Here is a 21,455-nt window from a genome sequence, read left to right as displayed (position 1 = left end):
CCCGAGTTCAAATCCCCATTCAGCCATGATACTAGCTGGGTGCATGCCATAAAATGCATGCCATAAAATGGAAAGCAGGTAGTTAAGTGCCTGCAAAGCACATTATTCCAGATTACCAAAGCAGGTGAGCCAAGCCCATACCTTCCAACATTTCACAGATGAAAACAGAGATACCCTTTCAACCACCAGCTTCCAGAACAAGGATTATGGCCCACGCTTCGCCATCCTTTCACTATTACACATTGCTGAAGACTGGATTTCACTAGGCTATAAGCTGCACACTGCATAGCATCTTAGTGCTGTATACCCATTTACATGCAGGTGCATTAGAGACACGATGCATTCAGTCACCCACCTGGAGATTTAATTTCTAGAGACTCTGGTGAAGAAGCAAAATCCTGAAGAATGACAACTGTAGCAACACGTGTGGAAAAGAAAACCGAACAAGGCATCCCTAAGAGTCAACTAGGGACAAAATAAGGGCAGTGATTTACCAGAGACAGATTCCAGAAAACGGGGACTGTCCCTGGAAAACAGGGCAGTTGCAGCTGATGATTCCACCTCCTTTCACCCTCCCACTTTGAAACCATCCCACTTCCGTTATTCTTTAACTTACAGCATTGCTCTTTTGAGAGGCTGATAATATTTCAGTGCTCTTGGAAATTAGCTTCCATCAGTAGCACAAGTGACAATGAAGAGGAAAATGCGTAGAAGGCAATTCATCCAGCATTATGGGCCAGTGCTGTGTGTTCCAGAAGATGAAGAGAAAGAATGGAAGTAAGGCAATATCAAATTAGAAGGACCAGCATTAGCAGTTGGCATGGCTGGACACCTGCAAAGGCCCTTGAGGTTTTATTATTATTATTATTATTACATTTATATCCCGCTTAACTACATACTTAAGTTTCTCTTTCACAACAACCCTGTGAAGGAGGTTAGGCTGAGAGAGAAGTGACTGGCCCAGAGTCAGCCAGCTAGTATTATGGCTGAATGGGGATTTGAACTCAGGTCTCCCCGGCCCCAGTCCAGCACTCTAACCACTACACCACGCTGGCAAGTAGCCCACCACTGACTGGAGACACCAGGGAGAAGATGAGTCTAAGCCTGTTCTCAGTTCAGAGTTAGGGACCATGACTTACCTGTAATCAACATATAGCAAATAGAATAATTAAGGGCTCTTTCACATCACACATTACATGGCAACAAACTGAGACTTGTTTGCAAATGTACACTCAACAGGGATCCACAACTAATCAGGCCACCCAGATTGGGGAAGCTTGAATATGGCAACCCTATCCCTGATGAGTTTGCCTGAGTTTTGACAAACATGTGCCGGTCAAATTCACATGCTAGATTTTAGATGCACACTTACATAATCTTAGGTGAACACCTAAAGTAACACAAGGTGTGAAGTTGGCCTGCCTGCATCAGGATTATTTCAGAAAGAAGTAAATGTGAATTCAAGCAGGACATTCAGATAATGAAAAGAAAAATGCAAACATAAGAGATAAACTAATGACTGCAAAGCACTTTACATAGACGTAAAGGGGTTTTAGAGGCCAAGGCTGCAGGAGAGAGAGAAGGGTGATGGTGGTGGTGGTAAGGCCTGCTCCATTGACTTAGTTGGGGCCAGCTGCCATATGGCTCTTCCCCTCCCAAAACTGTCTTTACTGTAGCCATCCCACCTGGTCATGATACAACTGGAAAGTTTGGTACCTGAATTGGGCCTTCCCTCTTCATGCCTTTCCCCTTTTGCGTCATTTCTATTGAACTGTAAGCTTGTACAGCATCTCCATTTCACAATTCAGTCACAAGGGGTCACTGTGGTCTAAGGAAATATTTAAGGATGGTGAAATTCAGAGCTCCTCCCTCAGACCGACAGAAAATCCTGCCTGTCAAATCTACAAGCGGGATATCACACAATGGATGCAACACCACTGGAAAATATCCCAATGATTTTACACCTATCAGTCTAGATGAGTTGCTTGGATTCTTCACTCCTCTAAGGAAAGAGATCTTTAACAAAGATCAGAGACTGCGAGGCTTGTGTCTGCATTTGCAATGGTTGCCTGGGAGAATGATTTTGTGGCAAAGCGGCTGCTGCAGCTGATTCTGCTCCACACAGCCTGGGAGGTGGGGACCAGCCAGCTCCATTATTCTGTGCCTGAGGAATCCCAGCATGGCACTTTTGTGGGCCGCATCGCCCAGGATCTGGGGCTGGAGGTGAGTGAGCTGGTGCCTCGGCTCTTCCGGATGGTTTCCAAAGGACCCGAGGACTATTTTGAGGTAAATGTGCAGAATGGGATCTTGTTTGTTAATTCGCGCATAGATCGAGAGGAGCTTTGCAGCAAGAGCCCTGTGTGCTCCATTCACCTGGAGGTGATTGTGGATAGACCCCTGAGGGTCTTCCATGTGGAGGTGGAGATCAAGGACATAAATGATAATGCACCTGTTTTTGCAATTAATGAACAAAGTTTAGCTATTGCAGAATCAAGATTACCAGGTAGTCGTTTCTTACTAGCAGGTGCCTCTGATGCAGATATAGATGCCAATGCCCTGCTAACCTACACACTCAGCCTGAATGACTATTTCATTCTTGATTCCGGAAGTGATGAGGATCAGAATAAATCTCCAGTACTTATATTAAAAAGTCCACTGGACAGGGAGGAGACCCCTGTGCACCATTTAGTACTCCTGGCCACTGATGGGGGCAAACAGAAGCTGACTGGCACAGCTCAGTTGGTGATCAATGTGTTAGATGCAAATGACAACCCTCCTGTATTTAACCAATCTGTTTATAGGGTACAGTTGCTAGAAAATGCAAGTATTGGAACATTAGTTATTAAGCTTAATGCTACAGACTTAGATGAAGGAATTAATAAGGAAATCTTGTATTTTTATAGTAATAATGTGCCTCCAAGTTACACAAAGATTTTTAGCATTAATTCCTACACAGGGGAAATCACAGTAATTGGAGAAGTAGATTTTGAAGTCATTAATTTGTATAACCTTGAAATTGTTGCAGAAGATAAAGCCAATCTTCCCTTATCGGGACACTGTAAAATTCTGATTGAGGTGTTAGATATGAATGACAACATTCCAGAAGTGTCAGTGACTTCTCTGTCTGTGCCAGTGCCTGAGGACTCCCCACTAGGGATAGTGGTGGCCCTGATTAGTGTCTCAGACAAAGACTCTGGAGCCAATGGGCAAGTGAGCTGTTCTCTATGGCCACCTGGGCTGCCCTTCAAACTGGAGTCAACATTCAAGAATTACTACTCACTGATCCTGGCTGAGCCTCTGGACCGGGAACAGGTAGCTGAGTACAGGTTGGTGGTGATGGCACAAGACCAAGGAGTTCCACCCCTGTCTGCTACTAGCAGCCTAGTAGTGCCAATCAGTGATGTAAATGATAACACACCCACGTTTGCACAATCTTCCTACACGGTCTTCGTGAAGGAGAACAACCCACCTGGTGCTCACATCTTCACAGTGTCCGCCTCAGATCCTGATGTGGCTGAGAATGGCCAGGTCAGCTACTGGCTGGATGAGAAGCTCTGGCCGCTGTCCAGCTACATCTCAGTACACTCAGAGAGTGGGAAGCTCTATGCCCTGCAGCCTTTGGACTATGAGGAGATGAAGCTGCTGGAGTTCCAAGTGAGAGCCAAGGATGCTGGGCTGCCCTCTTTGTGTGGCAATGTGACGGTGCAAGTCTTTGTAGTGGATGAGAACGACAATGCTCCTGCAGTGTCTACACCATCAGAGGATATCCCTACTGTTTTGGTGGTCCCTCTGTCAGCTGGGCATGTGGTTGGCAAGATCCATGCCCTAGATGCTGACTCAGGTTACAATGCATGGTTGCGCTATGAGCTGCATGAAGGAAGTAATGGACTCTGGAGAGTCGGGCTTTACAGTGGTGAGATTAGCACTATGCGTGCACTGGATGAGATGGAAGACAGAAGCAACCAGAATCTGATAGTTCTAGTGAAGGATCATGGAAAACCACCACTCTCAGCCACAGCCACACTTAGTGTGTCACTGGTGGCAAATGCTCAGGCCATTAAAACTGACACCCATCTTTCTAGGACAGGAGGGGGCCCAAAGCCCTTGGTGGACAATGTCAATGTCTACTTAATCATTTCCATCTGTTCAGTGTCCAGCTTATTCTTGCTAGTGATCATCATATACATGGCTCTGCGATGCCAATGCCAGGCAAAAGAGGCAATGACATATGGCCCAGGCACAGCCACATTGGTGTGTGCCAGTGAAGTGGGCAGCTGGTCATATTCCAATCGTCACAGCCACATTCTGGCAGGAGTAAGTGGGGAGGCCAGTGGCAAGAATGACCTCATGGTTTTCAGTCCCAACATACCTGTTTTTGCAGAGAATGGAGAAGTCAGGAAAGGGAAGGAACTGGTCCCAAATTCATCAGGAGAGGTAAGTCATGTGCAACCCTGAGAATCCTTGAAATGACGCATTTAACTGTAATTTCTCTAGCACTACATTTCTATTCTGCCAATTTAGGATCAGCATGATGTGAGAAAATGTATTTGTTGTAGAATGTAGATTAAAAATGGCAGTTAAGTCAATAAGTAGAGAGCTGAAAATGAAGGGTTTGTTGGCAAGTGCCACTTAAGCTTCTGTGTAAAGGATTCCATATTAAACAGAAATATTCAGGATCAACGATGCCCAATGAGGTAATTCCCACAATCAAAAACTGTGTTCTACCCAGGTTTGGGAGCTGTGTGTGCTCCCAATTTTCAGTTGTGTGGAAGCGAGGGAAGAGAAAAACCTGGGTAGAAGTGACTGTGTGGAAGGTAGGAGGAAAAGCTACCCAGGATTTCCTCCTACCTTGCTTCCATACAATCACTTCCACCCAGGTTTTCCTCCAACCACTCAGTGCACGGTGCATTATGGAACACCCGAGTATGGGACGCATCATCCCAGCTCTCTGAAAGTGAACCGTGTGGGTACATGGATGGCGCTTCCAGCAACATTTTGACAATTGTCCGGGGGGAAGGTGAGTGAAGCAAAGCCTCCCCCCCCGCCCACCCCACTCTCATGTAATGAACCTCATTGTCTCTTTACATTGATGTGAGAGTTTCTTCATGACAGGTAACTCCCATACTTTGTGCAACCATAGATTCCGCAATGGAATTTTAGCAGGCTTCCAATTGGCTTCGGCAAGCTCCAGCTTTGCCGCCATTAAGGAAGAATGATAATAAGTGTCTTGTGAAATATTATAGCCATGTATAGTAGTAGAACTAGTGGTATACTAGTGGCTAGTGGCTACTACTAGTGGAACTAGTGGCTACTACTAGTGGAACTAGTAGTAGAACTAGTGGAAGCCGCCTTGAGATTTTTTCAAATGAAAGGCGGGGTATAAATTTAACAATAAATAAATAAAATAAATAATTGGGGAATCAAACTGAATCTGAATCTAAAAACTGGTTCAGAGAGGGTTTTCCAGTGAGCTGGAATTGAACCCAAACCTAAACTCTCTTGGTTGCCTAGAACCTGAACCAACCAACCAAACAAACAAAATAATTGGTCACTTGGGAGATTCTTTGCAGGATGGTGAGTTCCTTTCTGCTGCAGGCATAATTGGAGGAACTATGTATCCCAGTGATCTTGAAAAGAAGGAACATGAAAATTTTCTAGACACAGTCTAGGACTGCTAGTCCTATTTCTCTCAAGAAGAAGCTTGCCCACATACAGGCTGTGGCTGAAGAACAAGGCCTCCGTGTTGAGGATGCTTGAACGGAGCAGGAAGTATCTTGGGTTTTCTTGGTACTGAAGTTCCACCTTACTGCTGTTCTACCATTCAGCCTAAACAGGGTACACTATTTCCTATTTTGCTGAGTTAGTGGAGGTTTTTTGAAAGAGAAGATAGAGTCCTGAGGAGCTGGGAGTAGAGGAGATGATGTTTAAAAGGAGAGGAAGGCTGTAAGATTGAGTAGGAGAAGAAGGGAGGCTCAATTTGAAAGCAGAGGAGTGCTTAGAAGCTTTTACACTCATTGATAAAATAATTATTTTATTACTTTGCCTGAGGCTTCCTTGGGTGGCTGAGCCTATTTCTTGAGTTTACCTTTTCTCCCAGAAAATAACCATTGCATATTACATTGCATATTCGGCTTGCAGTTTCATGATGCAAAGGCCACTTACTTTGCTTAAATTGTATGCAGTTCAGTAGTGTTAGCAAAGGTCTTGGGAAGAATCAGTTCCCTAATTTTAGCTCCCTCCAACAATATTTTTATAATGGCACATTGCTGTAGTATAGGCAGGGCCAACTCCGGATTTGAGAGGGCTTAGGGCAAATTGCCCTCATGGGCCCTCCTCCTATGATATATCTCCCCATTTGAGTAGATCCTGGTGAGCTTATTGGGTGGCAAGTGGCAGTGACCACTGCTGTTGTGCAGCTGTGGCCATGGCAACAATGGCAGTAGCGCGCCTCTCAACACCAGCACAACTGGAGATGACATTTTAATTTCCCCACAGTGTCTCAACCCCTGATGTAGTGATGCTCTCCAGCTGTGCTGGTGCTAAGATGGGTACCATGGCCATCATCACTTTGCCATATCCTGGTAAGTCCACCAGGACCCACCCATGTGGGGGCTCACCTGGTGAGCTTAGTTACCCCAGGTGGTTAGCAGTAGTAACTTTCTTCTCTGTGCAAAAGTGGATAGAAGCACCATTGATATTTTCCCACAATGCTTTGCCCCTGACATAGGATCACTGTGAAGATTTAGGAGACCCAGTGGCAATGCAGACATCAGTGGTGGTGGAGGACCTTTTTGATGGGCTGTGGCCCCAACCTTTGAATACCACATGCTGATGTTGAACCTGAATGTAGAGGGAGCAGGCATGAAAACAGCAACATTACTTTCAGTTGTTTTCTTACAGCTTTATATAAATTGTCGGTTTGATATTTAATATTGATTGAATGAATATTTATATACCATTTTTCAACAAAAGTTTCCAAAGTGATTTACATAGATATAACTAACTAACTAACTAACTAACTAACTAAAATGGCTCCCTGTCCCCAAAGGGCTCTCAATCTAATAAAGAAACACAAGAGACACCAGCAACAGCCATTGGAGGGATGCTGTGCTGGAGATGGACAGGGCCAGTTGCTCTCCCCTTACTAAATAAAGAGAATTGCACTTTTTAAAGATGCCTCTTTGCTCAGTTAGCAGTTATTTTTCAACATGAAATGTACCTAAACCAATTCACAACTAGATCAAGGTGTCCGAACCAGTTTCCCAACCACTTTTTAAAGTCAGTGGCTCAGATACTGCACTCACATACAGTGGCAGTTGTTCTAAAGCCATTGGTCTAAGGAAGATGCCCTCTCACAGTGGTGTTCTTCTACTTAAAAACACACCACTATGGCTTGCACACATGCAGCAGCCTCCGTGGCTCCAAAGCACAACCTCATTGCAGGAGCAATGGAGCTCCTATGGCATAATGGGATCTCTGTAGCTCCTGTGATGACATCATGTTTTGGAGGCTGTTGTGTGCATGCTGATTTTGAGCAGAAGAACACCACTGCAAGGTGGCATCTTCCTTAGACCAATGGTGGACTGTGCACTATATTAGCCACTCTCTGAACCAGAGCTGGAGTGTTAAAACATTACTGATGAACCTGAACCAGAACTAAACTCAAATGTTTAATTCATTGACTCCATTTCACATGCTTGCTGTCAAAAGGTTGGCATTCTTGGACACTTCTGCCAGACATATCAATGTATGCAGTCTTCTAGCTCTTTAGAATATTGTATGAGTATTGTACTCCTGATGTGATTTTGTTGGAAATGCTATAGGAAATGAATATGACAAATATTTATATACCGCTTTTCAACAAAAGTTCTCAAAGCGTTGTACATAGAAATGAATGAATGAATGAATGAATGAATGAATGAATGAATCCAGAGTAGATGTTGGCACAATTCATGACCTACTGCAGTCTCTGGAACTCTGTGACATAAATATGTTTAAAACTGGGTTGTTCTTTTAGTAAAAAGTAATAATTTTGTGATAATGGTTGTATCAAAGCCAAAAACATTCTGACTGTGTTCTCATATAGGGTGTGTGTGTGTGTGTGTATGTGTAGACTGAGGGACATCATAATACAAGACAAATCTGCAAAACTAAATACAAGTACAACTATTTCATCTTAATGTTTAATTACGTTAAGAAATATGTGCCAAATGACCAAATGCTTACCCGTCATCCCAGTGTTTTTACTTGATCAGAAGAAGCATTACCTTGTAATGAATAGTTGGCTAGATTGCCTCTTTAGCTCTGCCTTGGATCTCTCTAAATGAAAGGATGAACGCCCTTCTCATACATCATCCCTTTAGTGACGCCAGGACAGGCACATTCTCACTGTGTCCCTGCCCTCAACAGGTGAGCCGCTGGATGCTCACCTGAACTGGCTCTGAATCACTTGCAAATGGACATGTTTTTCATGGAGGGAAATTCCTTCCTAGCCCAACAAACACCCAGCCTTTACTGTTACAGAATTCTAGAAAATTGTCTCTTCAGTACCATTGATTTGTTTCACTTATAACACTAGTCCATGGTCCGGCACTATATACATGAGTCCTGTGTTTGCATGTTCCCTTATTTCCCATACATACCTTGGTTTCCTGCCTCACTTCTGATTTAGTGATTTAGTTTTGATTTAAATCATTTATGATTTAGTCTACCATTGCATCAGAATTGGGCAAACTTTAGTTGCTCAAATCATAGTTTGATTTCAAACCAGGATATCAAACCTAATTAAAACTATGGTTTACTTCATGAGTTGGCAACCTTTTAGAAGTGGTGTGCCAAGTCTACATTTATTCTTGGTATTGCATGCCAGTAATGCGTTTTAACGTCAAACACAGTGCTGTAGTCAGGGCTGCTCCATGGAAAGGGGTTGGTTCACACTGCTAACGGCCTTAGAGCTGTAGGGGAGGGAGTTGTTTCACTCTATTCCTCCTCCTACTCGACGTCTCTTAAACTGGCCTGGCCTCTCTCCAGAAGATCTTGACTTCCCATTCTGTCCATCCTCTCATCCCCAGTCCCCACCATGTTAAGTAAAGTGGATCAATTCCCACTTTAAGCACCTCCCACCACTTCCTACTTTGGTTGCCTTCCTCTTCTCAAGCCTCTGCTGTCTTGTTCCTTCACATCCAGCCCCTTCTGCACTGGCTCTCCCGTTGCCTCTGTTTGCAGCAACAGCCCTGACCCTCCACTTCCTGCCACTCAGCTCCAGGAGGGACACCATACCAGCCCAGCACCCTCCAATGCTTTGGGTGGTGGGTGTGGCACTGCTGGTGCTGCTGTCATGGAGCTGCAGTTGCAGGAGGGATCCTGTGGCAGCACACTTGCCACTCAAAATCACTTTGCGTGCCACTTTTGGCACACGTCATAGGTTGCTGACCCTTGGTTTACATCATAACCTTCACGAGGATGTGGAGGGCTTTGTTATCAGATTAGGTGAAACCAAGGAACAGTTGGTTTCACCTAATAGTTGTGCTAAATATTATTAAAAGTTTCCCAGAGGAAAGCTTTGGTTCTGCATGTTGCTGCCATTTTCCTGTCCAGAGAAGACAAAACTGATATTCAAGGACTAAGAAGCAACAGAATTGGCAGAAATACTTGTGGCAACAAAAGTCTTAAGTGAATCAGGATTTCATATTCAAAACTCTTCTTAAAAACTATCTCTTTGGAGATCTAATGAAGCACTTTACCACTCAGGATCTTGGTTTCTTCCTCTTTTGTCTAAATGTCTCATATTAGAGCTGCAAACATGATCCACAATTATACCTTGGCGAATACAAGGACGTTGATCTAAAGGTCATTAAAAAGGAGATGCTATTCTATACCTGCCATATTGTTATTTCTTAATACTCAGCTGCAACTCTTGGCCTTGAGCTCTATACTGCTCTCTGTCTTGATTATATCTCCATGATTTCACACAGACTGAAATCCACGGCAAAAAAGGTATCAGTCCTGCAGAATTCCATTAAACCTCTTTGAATTATATCAGTGCACCAAATTTAAGGAAGGAGGGAGGGAGTGAAGGAAGGAAGGAAGGAAACTAGCCTGCAACTAGTTTGAGCTTTTTCACACAGGGCTTTTAGTTTGTATCTCCTTGGCAATGGAGGGTATGCATTCACATATCGGCCAGACTTACCCCAAAGTCCCTGCAATCAATCAAGGAGCACTTCACACATGATTCAGGTATCTCATTGCACATTAGAGTGTAGCCTGATTTATATCCTGGGTAAAAAAACTCACTTTTTGTATCGATATATTTGGGCAACTTTAAATTAACAGTAAAGCCTCACAGTAAACTTGTGATAAAGCCTGCTCTCTGAAAATGCTCTTGGGGAAGCAATTTTACTCACAAACCATTTTCACTTAGGAACAGCAAAATTACAATAGATGGCATGCAACGGACAGTCAGAATGAAGCTCACAATGAAGTGAGGTGGGAATCCTGCCCTAAATTTATTTCTGCTTTGCTCTTGAGAGTAACAGTTTCACTATATACTACTCTTAACATTTGAACTGGGGAGTGGAAAGCTCTCCAACATTTCAATCATTGTGAAAATTACCTAGTATCAGAAAGGGAAGAGTTGGTTTCCGTAGAGAGGAAAAAAGAACATGACAATTACTGGCATTGTTAGAATGGTAACAACCATGTGACTCTCCCAGTGAAGCAAAAGAGAGATGAAGTGGAGGAAGGACCAAACTGGTTTCCCCTGAAAGTATGGAACCTGGAAACATCCAGTAGAAGAATGAAAATTATGACAATATATAATGGACATAAATCAAATAGAACCATTAACTGACGATTCCTCAATGAAGCTAAAAGAAGATACTCATGTATCAAAAGAAAACACATGAAACTATAAGAGAAAGACAAATGGAGACTAAGAACTTCACCTGACAAAAGATTAAACATTTGATTAAAAACATATAAAATAGTAGTTTCTATCTCCATTTCAAAACTCAGTCACTAGGGGTCAGTGTTTCCTAAGAAAATACTTAAATGAGATTGAAAATTCAGAGCTCCTCCCTCAAATGTGACAGAAAACCCTACCTGACAGATCCCCAATAGGGCTATCAGATACTGGATGCAGAAATCGGCTGATTTTACACAACCCCCCTTGGATGAGCTTCTTCGACTGCTTTTCAAGGAAAGAGATTTATGCAGATAACAAGACTCTGCTGGGCTTTGTGTCTGAGTTTGCCATGTTTGCTTGGGAGGGAGATTTTGTAAAGAGGCGGCTGCTGCAGCTGATTCTCTTCCACACAGCCTGGTTTATGGGAAGTGGCCAGCTCCATTATTCTGTGCCTGAGGAATCCCAGCATGGCACCTTCGTAGGCCGCATTGCTCAGGACCTGGGGATGGAGGTAGGTGACCTGGTGCCTCGGATGTTCCGGATGGTGTCCAAAGGACATGGGGACTATTTTGATGTAAATGTACAGAATGGGATTTTGTTTGTGAATTCTCGGATAGACAGGGAGGAATTGTGTGCCAAGAATGTTCTGTGCATTATTCACCTGGAAGCACTTGTAGACAAACCCCTAAGGGTTTTCCACGTGGAAGTAGAGATTGCAGACATCAATGACAATGCTCCCATTTTCCCAGTAATGGAGAAGCATTTTAGTATTGCAGAGTCCAGCATTCGTGATACACGCTTTCCTCTGGAGGGAGCCTCTGATGCAGATATCACTGCAAACTCTCTGCTCAACTACAAACTCAGCCCAAATCTACATTTTAGTCTAGAGGTAAAGGAAAATCCTGAACACAGCACTTCTTTATTCCTTGTTTTAAATAAACCTCTTGACAGAGAAGAGTGCACTGCTCACCATTTATTACTCACGGCCACTGATGGAGGCCAACCACAACTCACAGGCACAGTCCAGCTAGTGATCAAAGTGCTAGATGCAAATGATAACTCTCCTGTATTTAATCAATCAGTTTACATAGCCCAGTTGTTTGAAAACTCAGAGAGTGGGTTATTAGCAATTAAGCTCAATGCAACAGATCTGGATGAGGGAACAAATAAGGAGTTTTCATACACATCAAGCACTTTTTCTCCTCCAAATGGAAAGGAAAAGTTTGTCCTTGACCAAAAGACTGGTGAGATTCACGTAAAAGGGGAAATGGATTTTGAAGACATCAATTCTTATGAAATACAGATTGAGGCAAAAGATAAGGGGAATCCTCCGCTATCAGGACACTGCAAAGTTTTGATTAAGGTTCTGGATGTGAATGATAATCCTCCTGAGATTTCAGTGATGTCCCTCTTGATACCCATTCCAGAGGACTCCCCACTGGGGATGGTGGTGGCCCTGATCAGCATCTCAGACAGTGACAGTGGCATCAATGGACAAGTAAGCAGTTCCTTAGGGCCCCCTGGTAGCCCCTTCCAGCTGGTGTCCACCTTCAAGAATTACTATTCACTAATGCTTGCTGAACTGGTGGATCGGGAGCAGGTGGAGGAGTATAATCTGGTGGTGACAGCACAAGACCAAGGAGTCCCACCATTGTCTGCTACGAGAAGCCTGATAATACCAATCAGTGATGTGAATGACAATCCACCTGCCTTCATGCAGCCCTCCTACACAATATTTGTGAAGGAGAACAACCCACCTGGTGCTCACATCTTCACTGTGTCTGCCTCAGATTCAGATGTGGCTGAGAATGCCCAAGTCAGCTACTGGATAGATGAGAAGCTCTGGCCACTTTCCAGCTACATCTCAGTGCACTCGGAGAGTGGGAAGCTCTATGCCCTGCAGTCCTTGGACTATGAGGAGATGAAGCTGCTGGAGTTCCAAGTGAGTGCCAAGGATTCTGGGCTGCCCTCCTTGTGTGGCAATGTGACAGTGCAAGTCTTTGTAGTGGATGAGAATGACAATGTGCCCACAGTGTCTGGCCCAGAAGAGGTTTCCATCTCTCTTGTGGTCCCTGTGGCTTCTGGGCTTGTGGTAGGGAAGATCCATGCTTTGGATGCTGATTCAGGTTACAATGCATGGCTACGATATGAGGTGCAGGAGTTGACCAATGGTCCTTGGAGAGTGGGATTGTACAGTGGAGAGATCAGCACCACACGCACACTGGATGAGGCAGAGGGGAGTAGCAGCCATAGACTACTGGTTGTCGTGAAAGACCATGGCAAGCCAACACTGTCATCCACAGCTACTTTGAGTGTGTCACTGGTGGCGAGTGCCAAGGCTGCCAGTGCTGACACTCACCTTTCCAGGATGGGAGGGAGCCCAAAGCCACTGATGGACAATATCAATGTCTACTTGATCATCTCCATCTGCTCAGTGTCCAGCTTATTCTTGCTAGTGATAATAGTATACATGGCTCTGCGTTGCCAATGCCAGGCAAAGGAGGCAATGGTGTATGGTCCTGGAACTGCCACCTTGGTGTGTGCCAGTGAAGTGGGCAGCTGGTCATATTCCAATCGCCACAGCCACATCCTGGCAGGGGTGAGCGGAGATGCTGGTGCAAAGACTGACCTCATGGTTTTCAGCCCCAATATTCCTGCCTGTGTGGAGAATGCAGAGGTGGGAGATGTGAAAGATCCAGGTCCCAATTCAGCTGGGCAGGTGAGTTATGTGGATTGATACTGTAATTCTTCAGTTATTCTGTTTTGGCCTGTTTGACATACTTTGTTATCTCTTTATGCCTTTTGGTAAGAAATATAGAACCAAGTATAATACTGGAGCATGGGGGGCAACTCTTGGCCAGGATTTGATATGTATAGGCTTACTATAGCTGTTTCACAGTGGAACAGTCTGCCTGGTCAATGGTGGGCTCTCCTTTGCTGGAGATTTTCATGCAGAGGCTGGACAGCCATCTCTCAGGGATGCTGAAGCCGTGGGTTGGGCTAGAAGACCTCTAAGTACGGATCCAACTCTAAAATGCCGTGATTTTTTATTACGTAATTTAATTCTTAATATTTTGAGTTGTCCTCTCCGCTTTTCCTTCCAGGCTCAAGGTAGGTACAGCAATGCTCAAATTAAAAGGAGTTCTTTGATTCACACTGATGATATTTGGTAGACTGATGCTGTGTGTCTATTTTTATTTTTGTTGTTTTAGATCTTGCTTTTAATATTATTTTTATAAACCACTTCAAGGATACTTTTCAGTTAAGTGGTATATAAAATAAATAGATAAATAATAAACAAATATACAGATCACCAAGAATATAGTGATGGTGGGGTGCATTACGATTCTTATTTGGTTAATAAAGATGACTATCTAAATAATGCCATTGGCTGTCAGTTCCCGTGAAGATGATCTTTTGAGCATGTAGGCTTCAAGTTATTTGGTGTATTGCATAACTTTCCTAAATGCCTGCCTGGAGGTGGTAATGGGCTGGATGAGGGATAACAAACTGAAGCTGAATCCAAATAAGTCAGAGGTACTGACTGTGGGGGGTCGGGACCCAAGAGATGGTTTAGATCTGCCTGATCTGGGTGGGGTTACATTCCCTCTGAAAGATCAACTATGTAGCTTGGGAGTGCTCTTGGATCCAAAACTCTCTCTGATTTCTCAGGCTGAGGAAGTGGCCAGGAGCACTTTTTATCAGCTTCAGCTAGGTCCATTTCCAGAGACAAATGACACATCAGAGCCTAGGGAAGCAGCAAATGTACTGAACCAAGGGCTGAAGGTAGTGATGGGCTGAATGTGGGTTAGCAAACTGAGGCTAAATCCAAACAAGACACAAGTACTGTTGGTCAGTAGAAAAGCTTTGGGCTGGATGGGGTTGTTCCCTTTTTGAAAGAGCAAGTGAGCAGCTTGGGGGTGCTGCTGGACCTGGCTCTGCTTTTGGATGCTCAGATGGAGGGTGTGGCCAGGGGTGCCTCTGCACAGCTTCGACTAGTGCACCAGCTTCATTCCTTTCTCAAGAAGGCAGATCTGGCCATGGTTACCCATGCCTTAGTCACGTTGTGGCTGGATTACTGCAATGCACTCTATGTGGGACTGCTCTTGAAGAATATTTGGAAACTTCAGCTGGTGCAGAATGCAGGTGCCAGAGTTCTCTCTGGAACTGCTTGTTCGGAACATATTACACCTACTCTGTAAAAGCTGCACTGGTTGCCAGTTTGTTTCCTGATCCAATTCAAGATGCTGGTTATTACCTTTAAAGCCGTTAGCGGTTCGGGCCCTGGAAACCCAAAGGACCGCCTGCTCCCAAAGTTTTCTGCCCACCCAATAAGATTATCAGAGGGCCTTTATTCAATGTGCTGGCATTCAGAGAGGCTAAATTGTTGTGCACACGGGACAGGGCTTTCTCTGTTGTTGCCCCCAGGCTCTGGAATGTTCTCTCAGTGAATGTCTGCTCCTTGACATCTGTGGCTGTTTAAAAAACAAAACAACAACTGAAGACCTTTTTATTTGTTCAGGCTTTTACTCATTAGCTGGGTCTCTCCGTTTACTTGTTTCTGTTTGTCTTTTTAATGGTGGGGTGTTTTTTTGTGGTTTTTTGTGGTGCTTTTTACTGTTTCACTGATTTTAACGTTTTAAATGTAATTTGTATGGAATTTTATTGTATTTTAACTTTTGTAAACTGCCTTGAGATGCATTATGAAAGGCAGTTAAAAATTGTATGAGGAAGAAAGAAAGAAAGACCAGCCACTGTGGTTTTTCTGTAAAGGGAGTAGGAAAATTTTCTTACTAAAAATTTGCTTACTAAAATTTGCTTATTCATAAAGCGAAGTCCAAAATTAGAGGACAGACTCCTGTCCTGTCATTGTTGCTACCATTTGTTTTGTCACCAAGGCCAGCCTCAGAATCACACGTACACTGGGGATATAGTGCAACATTTTGTTGCATGTCCATACTTGTTAAAGTCAAGTGTATTAGCCTCCTGTTCAAAAACGTAAGAATGGTTTGTTTTTGCAAACGGTGCACCTTTTCATGACTTAATTTAATGTCTTAACTTAATGTATAACTTAGTGGTATGAATTAATGTAACGGAAAGACAGGGTTGATCTTTGATAATGTGTGAATAACATCAAGCACCTTCGATTGTTTTGATAAAGTAACATCAGAAGATAGCAGTGAATGTCATCAACTTTTAAATAATTGAGTGTTTCTGTGTATTCACTGTTTGTTTAGTGCCATTGCTGCAATCACTAGAACATATAGAAAAGTTAAAATAAATGAATAAATATGAAACCATGGATGGTGGCTTGGCTTGTTGAATGAATCACCTGAAATGATGGATCAGAGCACATTCTGTCCTTGTATCTGCATTCTGCTTACAGAAGTTTGTGTTCTGGATTGTCTGGGTTTATCTGTGTTGAAAACAACAAACAAAAGGAGAGGCAAAAAGGTGCTCATCATGTGTATTGAAGAAAATCTGAAATAACCAAAGTGTTTAGGAGTAAGCCTTCTTCAAGGCGCACACACACACACACACACACACACACACACACAATCCCTGTTGGTGCTTGTAAGAGGTTCCACTGATTGTGAACTCAAAAAAGCATGATGCTTCAAGGTTATGCTGAAATATTGGGCATTTTAGATTTCCTCCAATGAACCTAATATTCTGAGCACCCTTTTGAGACTGCCTCTGCTTCCTTTTTTGTGTCCTGGCTTTGTTGCTGCCCTCTTTTTCTTTGCTTGATCTGTTCAGAGTCTGCTGGGTTACATGGTTGGCTAGACGGCCTTTTGATCGCTTCTAATTTCAAAATTCTAATGATAATGTTGCAATCTGTGGGGAAAATCTATGAAAGAAAGTGATTTAAAAGAGGATAGAAAATAGTATATGGTTAACACAGTACTTAGCATATATAGCACTTTGTCATACTTTGTTGAGTGGAACATCAGAAAAATTGCAGAATCTGATTATCATTGGTAGACATCAGAGAGGTTCTCCGGGGTGTGTGTGTGTCCTAAATCAACCCTAACTGAAAACAAGGGAAAACAAGTTGCTACACACACACACTACACACACACACACACCATGTGTATCTATCTATCTATCTATCTATCTATCTATCTATCTATCTATCTATCTATCTATCTATCCACACAATATCCCGTGTGCGTGTGCGTGAGTATATATCTATATCTATATATGGAATTCCACTCTTGGTATCTCCTGATAAACTTGAAATAAACTAGAAAGACCTGTCTGAAACCCTGGAGACCTGCTGCCAGCCGATATAGGCAACATTGTCAGAACAAGGCTGTGGGCAGCCACCACAGGAGAATCAGGACCAGAAAGTAAACAAAGAAACAGGATGAAAGCCAGGAACCATGATCAAGGACCAGACCAGACGTCAAGATTGAAGCCAGAAGTCAGAACCCAAGAGTCAAAACTGATAAACAAGCCAGGCATCCGGACTAAGGAGTCAAGTCAGAAGTCAGGACTGATAAACAAGCCAGGAGTCATAGACAGGAATATACCAGATCCAAGGAGGCCTCTTTAGGAACATAGGAGCATAGGAAGCTGCCATATACTGAGTCAGACCATTGGTCTATCTAGCTCAGTATTGTCTTCACAGACTGGCAGCGGCTCCTCCAAGGCTGCAGGCAGGGACCTCTCTCAGCCCTATCTTGGAGATGCCAGGGAGGGAACTTGGAACCCTCTGCTCTTCCCAGAGTGGCTCCATCCCCTGAGGGGAATATTGCTCAGGCTCTTTGCTCAGGTAAAATCTCAGCGTAAACCAAGAAGCCCTTAATACCTGTAATCCTTCCTGCTCCAGAAGGTCCTGCCTGGCTAGAGAGCCAGATAGTTCTTTACTCCTTTGATAATATAATCTTAGAATTATAGAGGTGGAAGAGATCTTGGAGATTCTCTATTCCTACCAGGGTGTAGGCTCACTATGGGAGCCTGTAGTTGATTCTGTAGCTCACCATCCTAAATTATTTTTTAAAAGGTTTTTTAAATTTTGGATGACGCAAGTCATTGAATGGTATTAGAGAAAGATGTGCTGTTCTGGTAGCTCCAGGTCTTAACACTCACAGCAATTTCGGACGATGAATACAACTGAAGGAAGCCCGGGCGGGTGCGTGGCTGAGGGAGTCAGTCATGTGACTTGCCTCTGGGGGGCCGCCCAAGGGAGTGGGCCCCCAGACAACTGTCTCCCCTTGCCCTATTATAGTTACGCCTCTGAGATGGCCATCCAGCCTTTGTTGAAAATCTCTAGAGAAGGGGAGCATGAGGCAGGCTGTCCCACTGTCAAACAGCTCTCCAAGTTAAGAAATTCCTCCCAGTGTCTAGCCTAAATTGGCTTCCTTGCTATTTTAACTCTCTGGTTCTAGTCCTGCTCTCAGGAGCAATAGGGAGCACATCCTCTCCATCTTTTGCACGACAGCTCTTCAGATATTTGAATCTACTCTCTTAGTCATTTCTTCTCCAGAGTAAATATTCCCCAGTTCCTTCAGCTGTTTCTCATAGGACCCCTCATTCATTGGTTGCCTTCCTCTGAACCCATTCCAGTTTATCAGTACTCACTGGTAATGGTGTCCACCCTCTCCCCCTCAGTTGCTGTTCAACAGCAGTGGCCAACATTGTTCTCAACAGGAGCTGTTGAGAAATGTAAAATGCAGTTCCAAAGTGATGATATTTGCATCCTGGCAAACAGCCATGACTTGATTTGCATCCACTCTTACCTAGCAGTACGCGTCAGAAAGAATTGTGGCTTCATATGTGCTCCTCTGTACTTAATTAGATGAACAAGCTTCCTCCATAGGAGAACAGTGTTTGTTACAGCCATTGCACTTATGCCACTTTTCAGTTATGCGATCCTTGTAAGGCTTTTCAGTTATATGATCCTTGATATTTAACGTGGCAATGTGAGCAGGTTAGTCTGGGGCAAATTCTTAAACAAGGGCCAGAATCAGACAAAACATGTATTAAAATGTTCTTTAAAATTCTTATTTTTAAAAATAACATCCAAACAGGCTGCTGTTTCAAGTCAGAATTTATGATCTCCAAAGAGAGAATGACATAAATGTAACATTAGGGAAGAAAATATGCAAGAAAATCCATTCATAATCCAGGTTAAGGGAGGTAAAAGATTTACGGACTGTATGTTCTTTCTTCAATTCAATACTCCGAACAATGCTTATTTTTTAAAAAATCAAATAATTCACGAAAAAAGGAAACAGTACAGTCTCTATGAAAGAGTGGGTGGAAATACCATATTATTTTTCCAAGAGACAGAATTCAAGAGACAGTGAAGGTTAATTCATTATATCACCAGAGATGGAACTAGAAGCCTGTGCATAATAGAAAACATGCCAATGGTTACATCTTGTTAAAAATGCAGGAAGAAATCAGAGAGGATCAACAAATCTATCACAACAGGACAGGGCTAACAAATCTGGGCACTAACAGTCCTCCTGTCATGGTTAGCATTTTGATGAAATGCCAAACATAAAGCTCAAATATAAATCCCATAACATTTTTTCCTATTAATTTGGGTGTTTCTTCTATTTATTTTTCATCTATGACAACCTGAGGTGCCAACTTGTCTGACCGAAGAGATTTACCTGGCTTCCAGTTCAGAAAATAACGATCTAATTCTGCAGTGCTACCTGCCTTTTCATGAATTTGTCGATTCTTCCACTCACTCAACTGTGCCACCCATGAACCAGCACCTGTGCCTGCCATTTGCAACATGAACTGCTAACAATTATTTGGCTCGTAGTTCTTGAATATTTCCTCATTCATTAAGAAATCCAACATTGCGGCATCTGAAGCATACTGTCAACAGCACCATTCCAGGAAACTCCAGAAAAGAGGTTTTGGAGACCCATAATTTATCTCAGCTGTTGCCTCCATATGTCAGTATATTTCTTGGGAATATTCCTTATCTTCAAGCTCTTTTCAATAAAAGTTTCCAGTTTCCTGCTAAGCCATGGTGGAACAATGCTTTTTTAAAATAACAAAATAAATATCAAATAATACATAAAATACAAAATAAATACAAAAACATACATGATTTTATATTATACACACATAAATAAAAAGGGAAATACTATAAAACTACAATATATAATTCAATCATTTATTTAGTTATTTCCACCTTTCCAAAAATGGCCCAGGGCGGTTTACATCAAAACTATTAATCATTTCATCAATAGATTAATTTTAAATAGATCTGCACATATTCAAAATTAATCATTTCATCAATAGATCAATTTTAAATAGATCTGCACTATTCAAAATCTAAAAATAGGTGCTTTTTGGAATATTGAAGGAAGTGTAGGATAACATATATTTTAAAGCTAGCAATGGTAGTTAGAAAGATATGCCATTTTAATAGTTTCTTATAAATATTTTCTTATAGTAACATGCCCAAGTCTCATAAAATAAGCAAAAGTGCCTTGTAACTCTCAGCCCCAGTAACTAAACGTTGCCTTCTCTGATTAAAGGTGGCCTCTACTGCTTAATCATCATAAGCATTGTTTGATTGCAGAAGTACTGCAGAAGTACTTGGGGATAAATCCAAATAGTCCCTTATGCTGTCCCACAAACAAGATCTCTGCTTGTGAGAAGGGCGATGCCAGGGAGAGGGATCAGCTGCTGCAGGAAACTGCTGCTGTGCATAGAGCAGCAGCACACACAGGAGGGATGGGTGCAATGCAAGGGGCAGCTGGACCATGCCTTTAATGATTGAGATCCTCTTTAAAATAAGTAATACCATCTGCAGCATGGTATGAATATCCCCCCGCCCCGCCCCAGTGTGTATATAGGGGAATAAACACAACTTTTGCATGACAAAGTTATAATAGTAGTCTATTATTTAGCTATTTGTTATTAAATATATATAGCAAGTATAGTCACATGGACACGTTACAAAATAAATGAACAAATAAACATTTAAAGATAAAGCAAAATTACTTTGTATAATGACCTAGGTAAGTGTGCTGTCAAGTCGGTGTCGACTCCTGGCACCCACAGAGCCCTGTAATTGTCTTTGGTAGAATACAGGAGGGGTTTACCATTGCCTCCTCCTGCGCAGTGTGAGATGATACCTTTCAGCATCTTCCTATATCACTGCTGCCCAATATAGGTGTTTCCCAATACCAGCGGGATTCGAACCGGCAACCTCTGGCTCGGTAGTCAAGTAATTTCCCCACTGTGCCATTAAGTGGCTTAGTCAAAACTTATTCAAAATTATCTCCTTTATACTAGAAGACACTGATGGTTTGAACATCATGATGCATTTGCATTGCAAAGATGGCAAAATGAGAAACTTTGGGGGTGGGGGCGTAAATCATTATTACTTAAGGGTACCATTACTTTCTGTTCAAAACCAGTTTTGAATCTTTAATAAAATGGGCCTTGACCATCTTCATTGTGTAAGCAATGGGAAGGGAGGAGGAGTCTAGTGGACCAGATGGTTATATATTTCGCGTTGGAAGCCAGAAATAATGCCCATTTGGAACCTTGATATTACACAGCAAGGGAT

General features: G+C 42.8%; 2 protein-coding genes across 2 annotated transcripts in view; both read left to right on the top strand.

The window, feature by feature from the left end:
• LOC128323186 (protocadherin alpha-5-like) overlaps positions 1-21,455 on the top strand; it is a 267,377-nt gene that overhangs the window by 60,072 nt on the left and 185,850 nt on the right. The gene's annotated exons all lie outside the window — the stretch shown is intronic.
• On the top strand, positions 1,888-3,210 carry LOC128322158 (protocadherin alpha-8-like). Its single transcript, XM_053242929.1, has 2 exons — positions 1,888-2,286; positions 3,026-3,210. Exons 1-2 carry the CDS (start codon positions 2,062-2,064, stop codon positions 3,068-3,070), a joined length of 270 nt encoding a protein of 89 aa, XP_053098904.1. The 5' UTR covers positions 1,888-2,061; the 3' UTR covers positions 3,071-3,210.

Source organism: Hemicordylus capensis, chromosome 4, assembly GCF_027244095.1.
Source record: "Hemicordylus capensis ecotype Gifberg chromosome 4, rHemCap1.1.pri, whole genome shotgun sequence".
NCBI lineage: Eukaryota > Metazoa > Chordata > Lepidosauria > Squamata > Cordylidae > Hemicordylus > Hemicordylus capensis.
This window is presented reverse-complemented; position numbering and strand designations above follow the sequence as displayed.

What these genes read in the sequence shown, in the direction of transcription:
- LOC128322158 (XM_053242929.1), top strand. Translation starts at nt 2,062, where the DNA reads ATGGTTGCCTGGGAGAATGATTTTGTGGCAAAGCGGCTGCTGCAGCTG. An exon ending in GACCCGAGGACTATTTTGAG is followed by an intron (nt 2,287 to 3,025) that starts GTAAATGTGCAG and finishes AAATTGTTGCAG; the next exon opens with AAGATAAAGCCAATCTTCCC.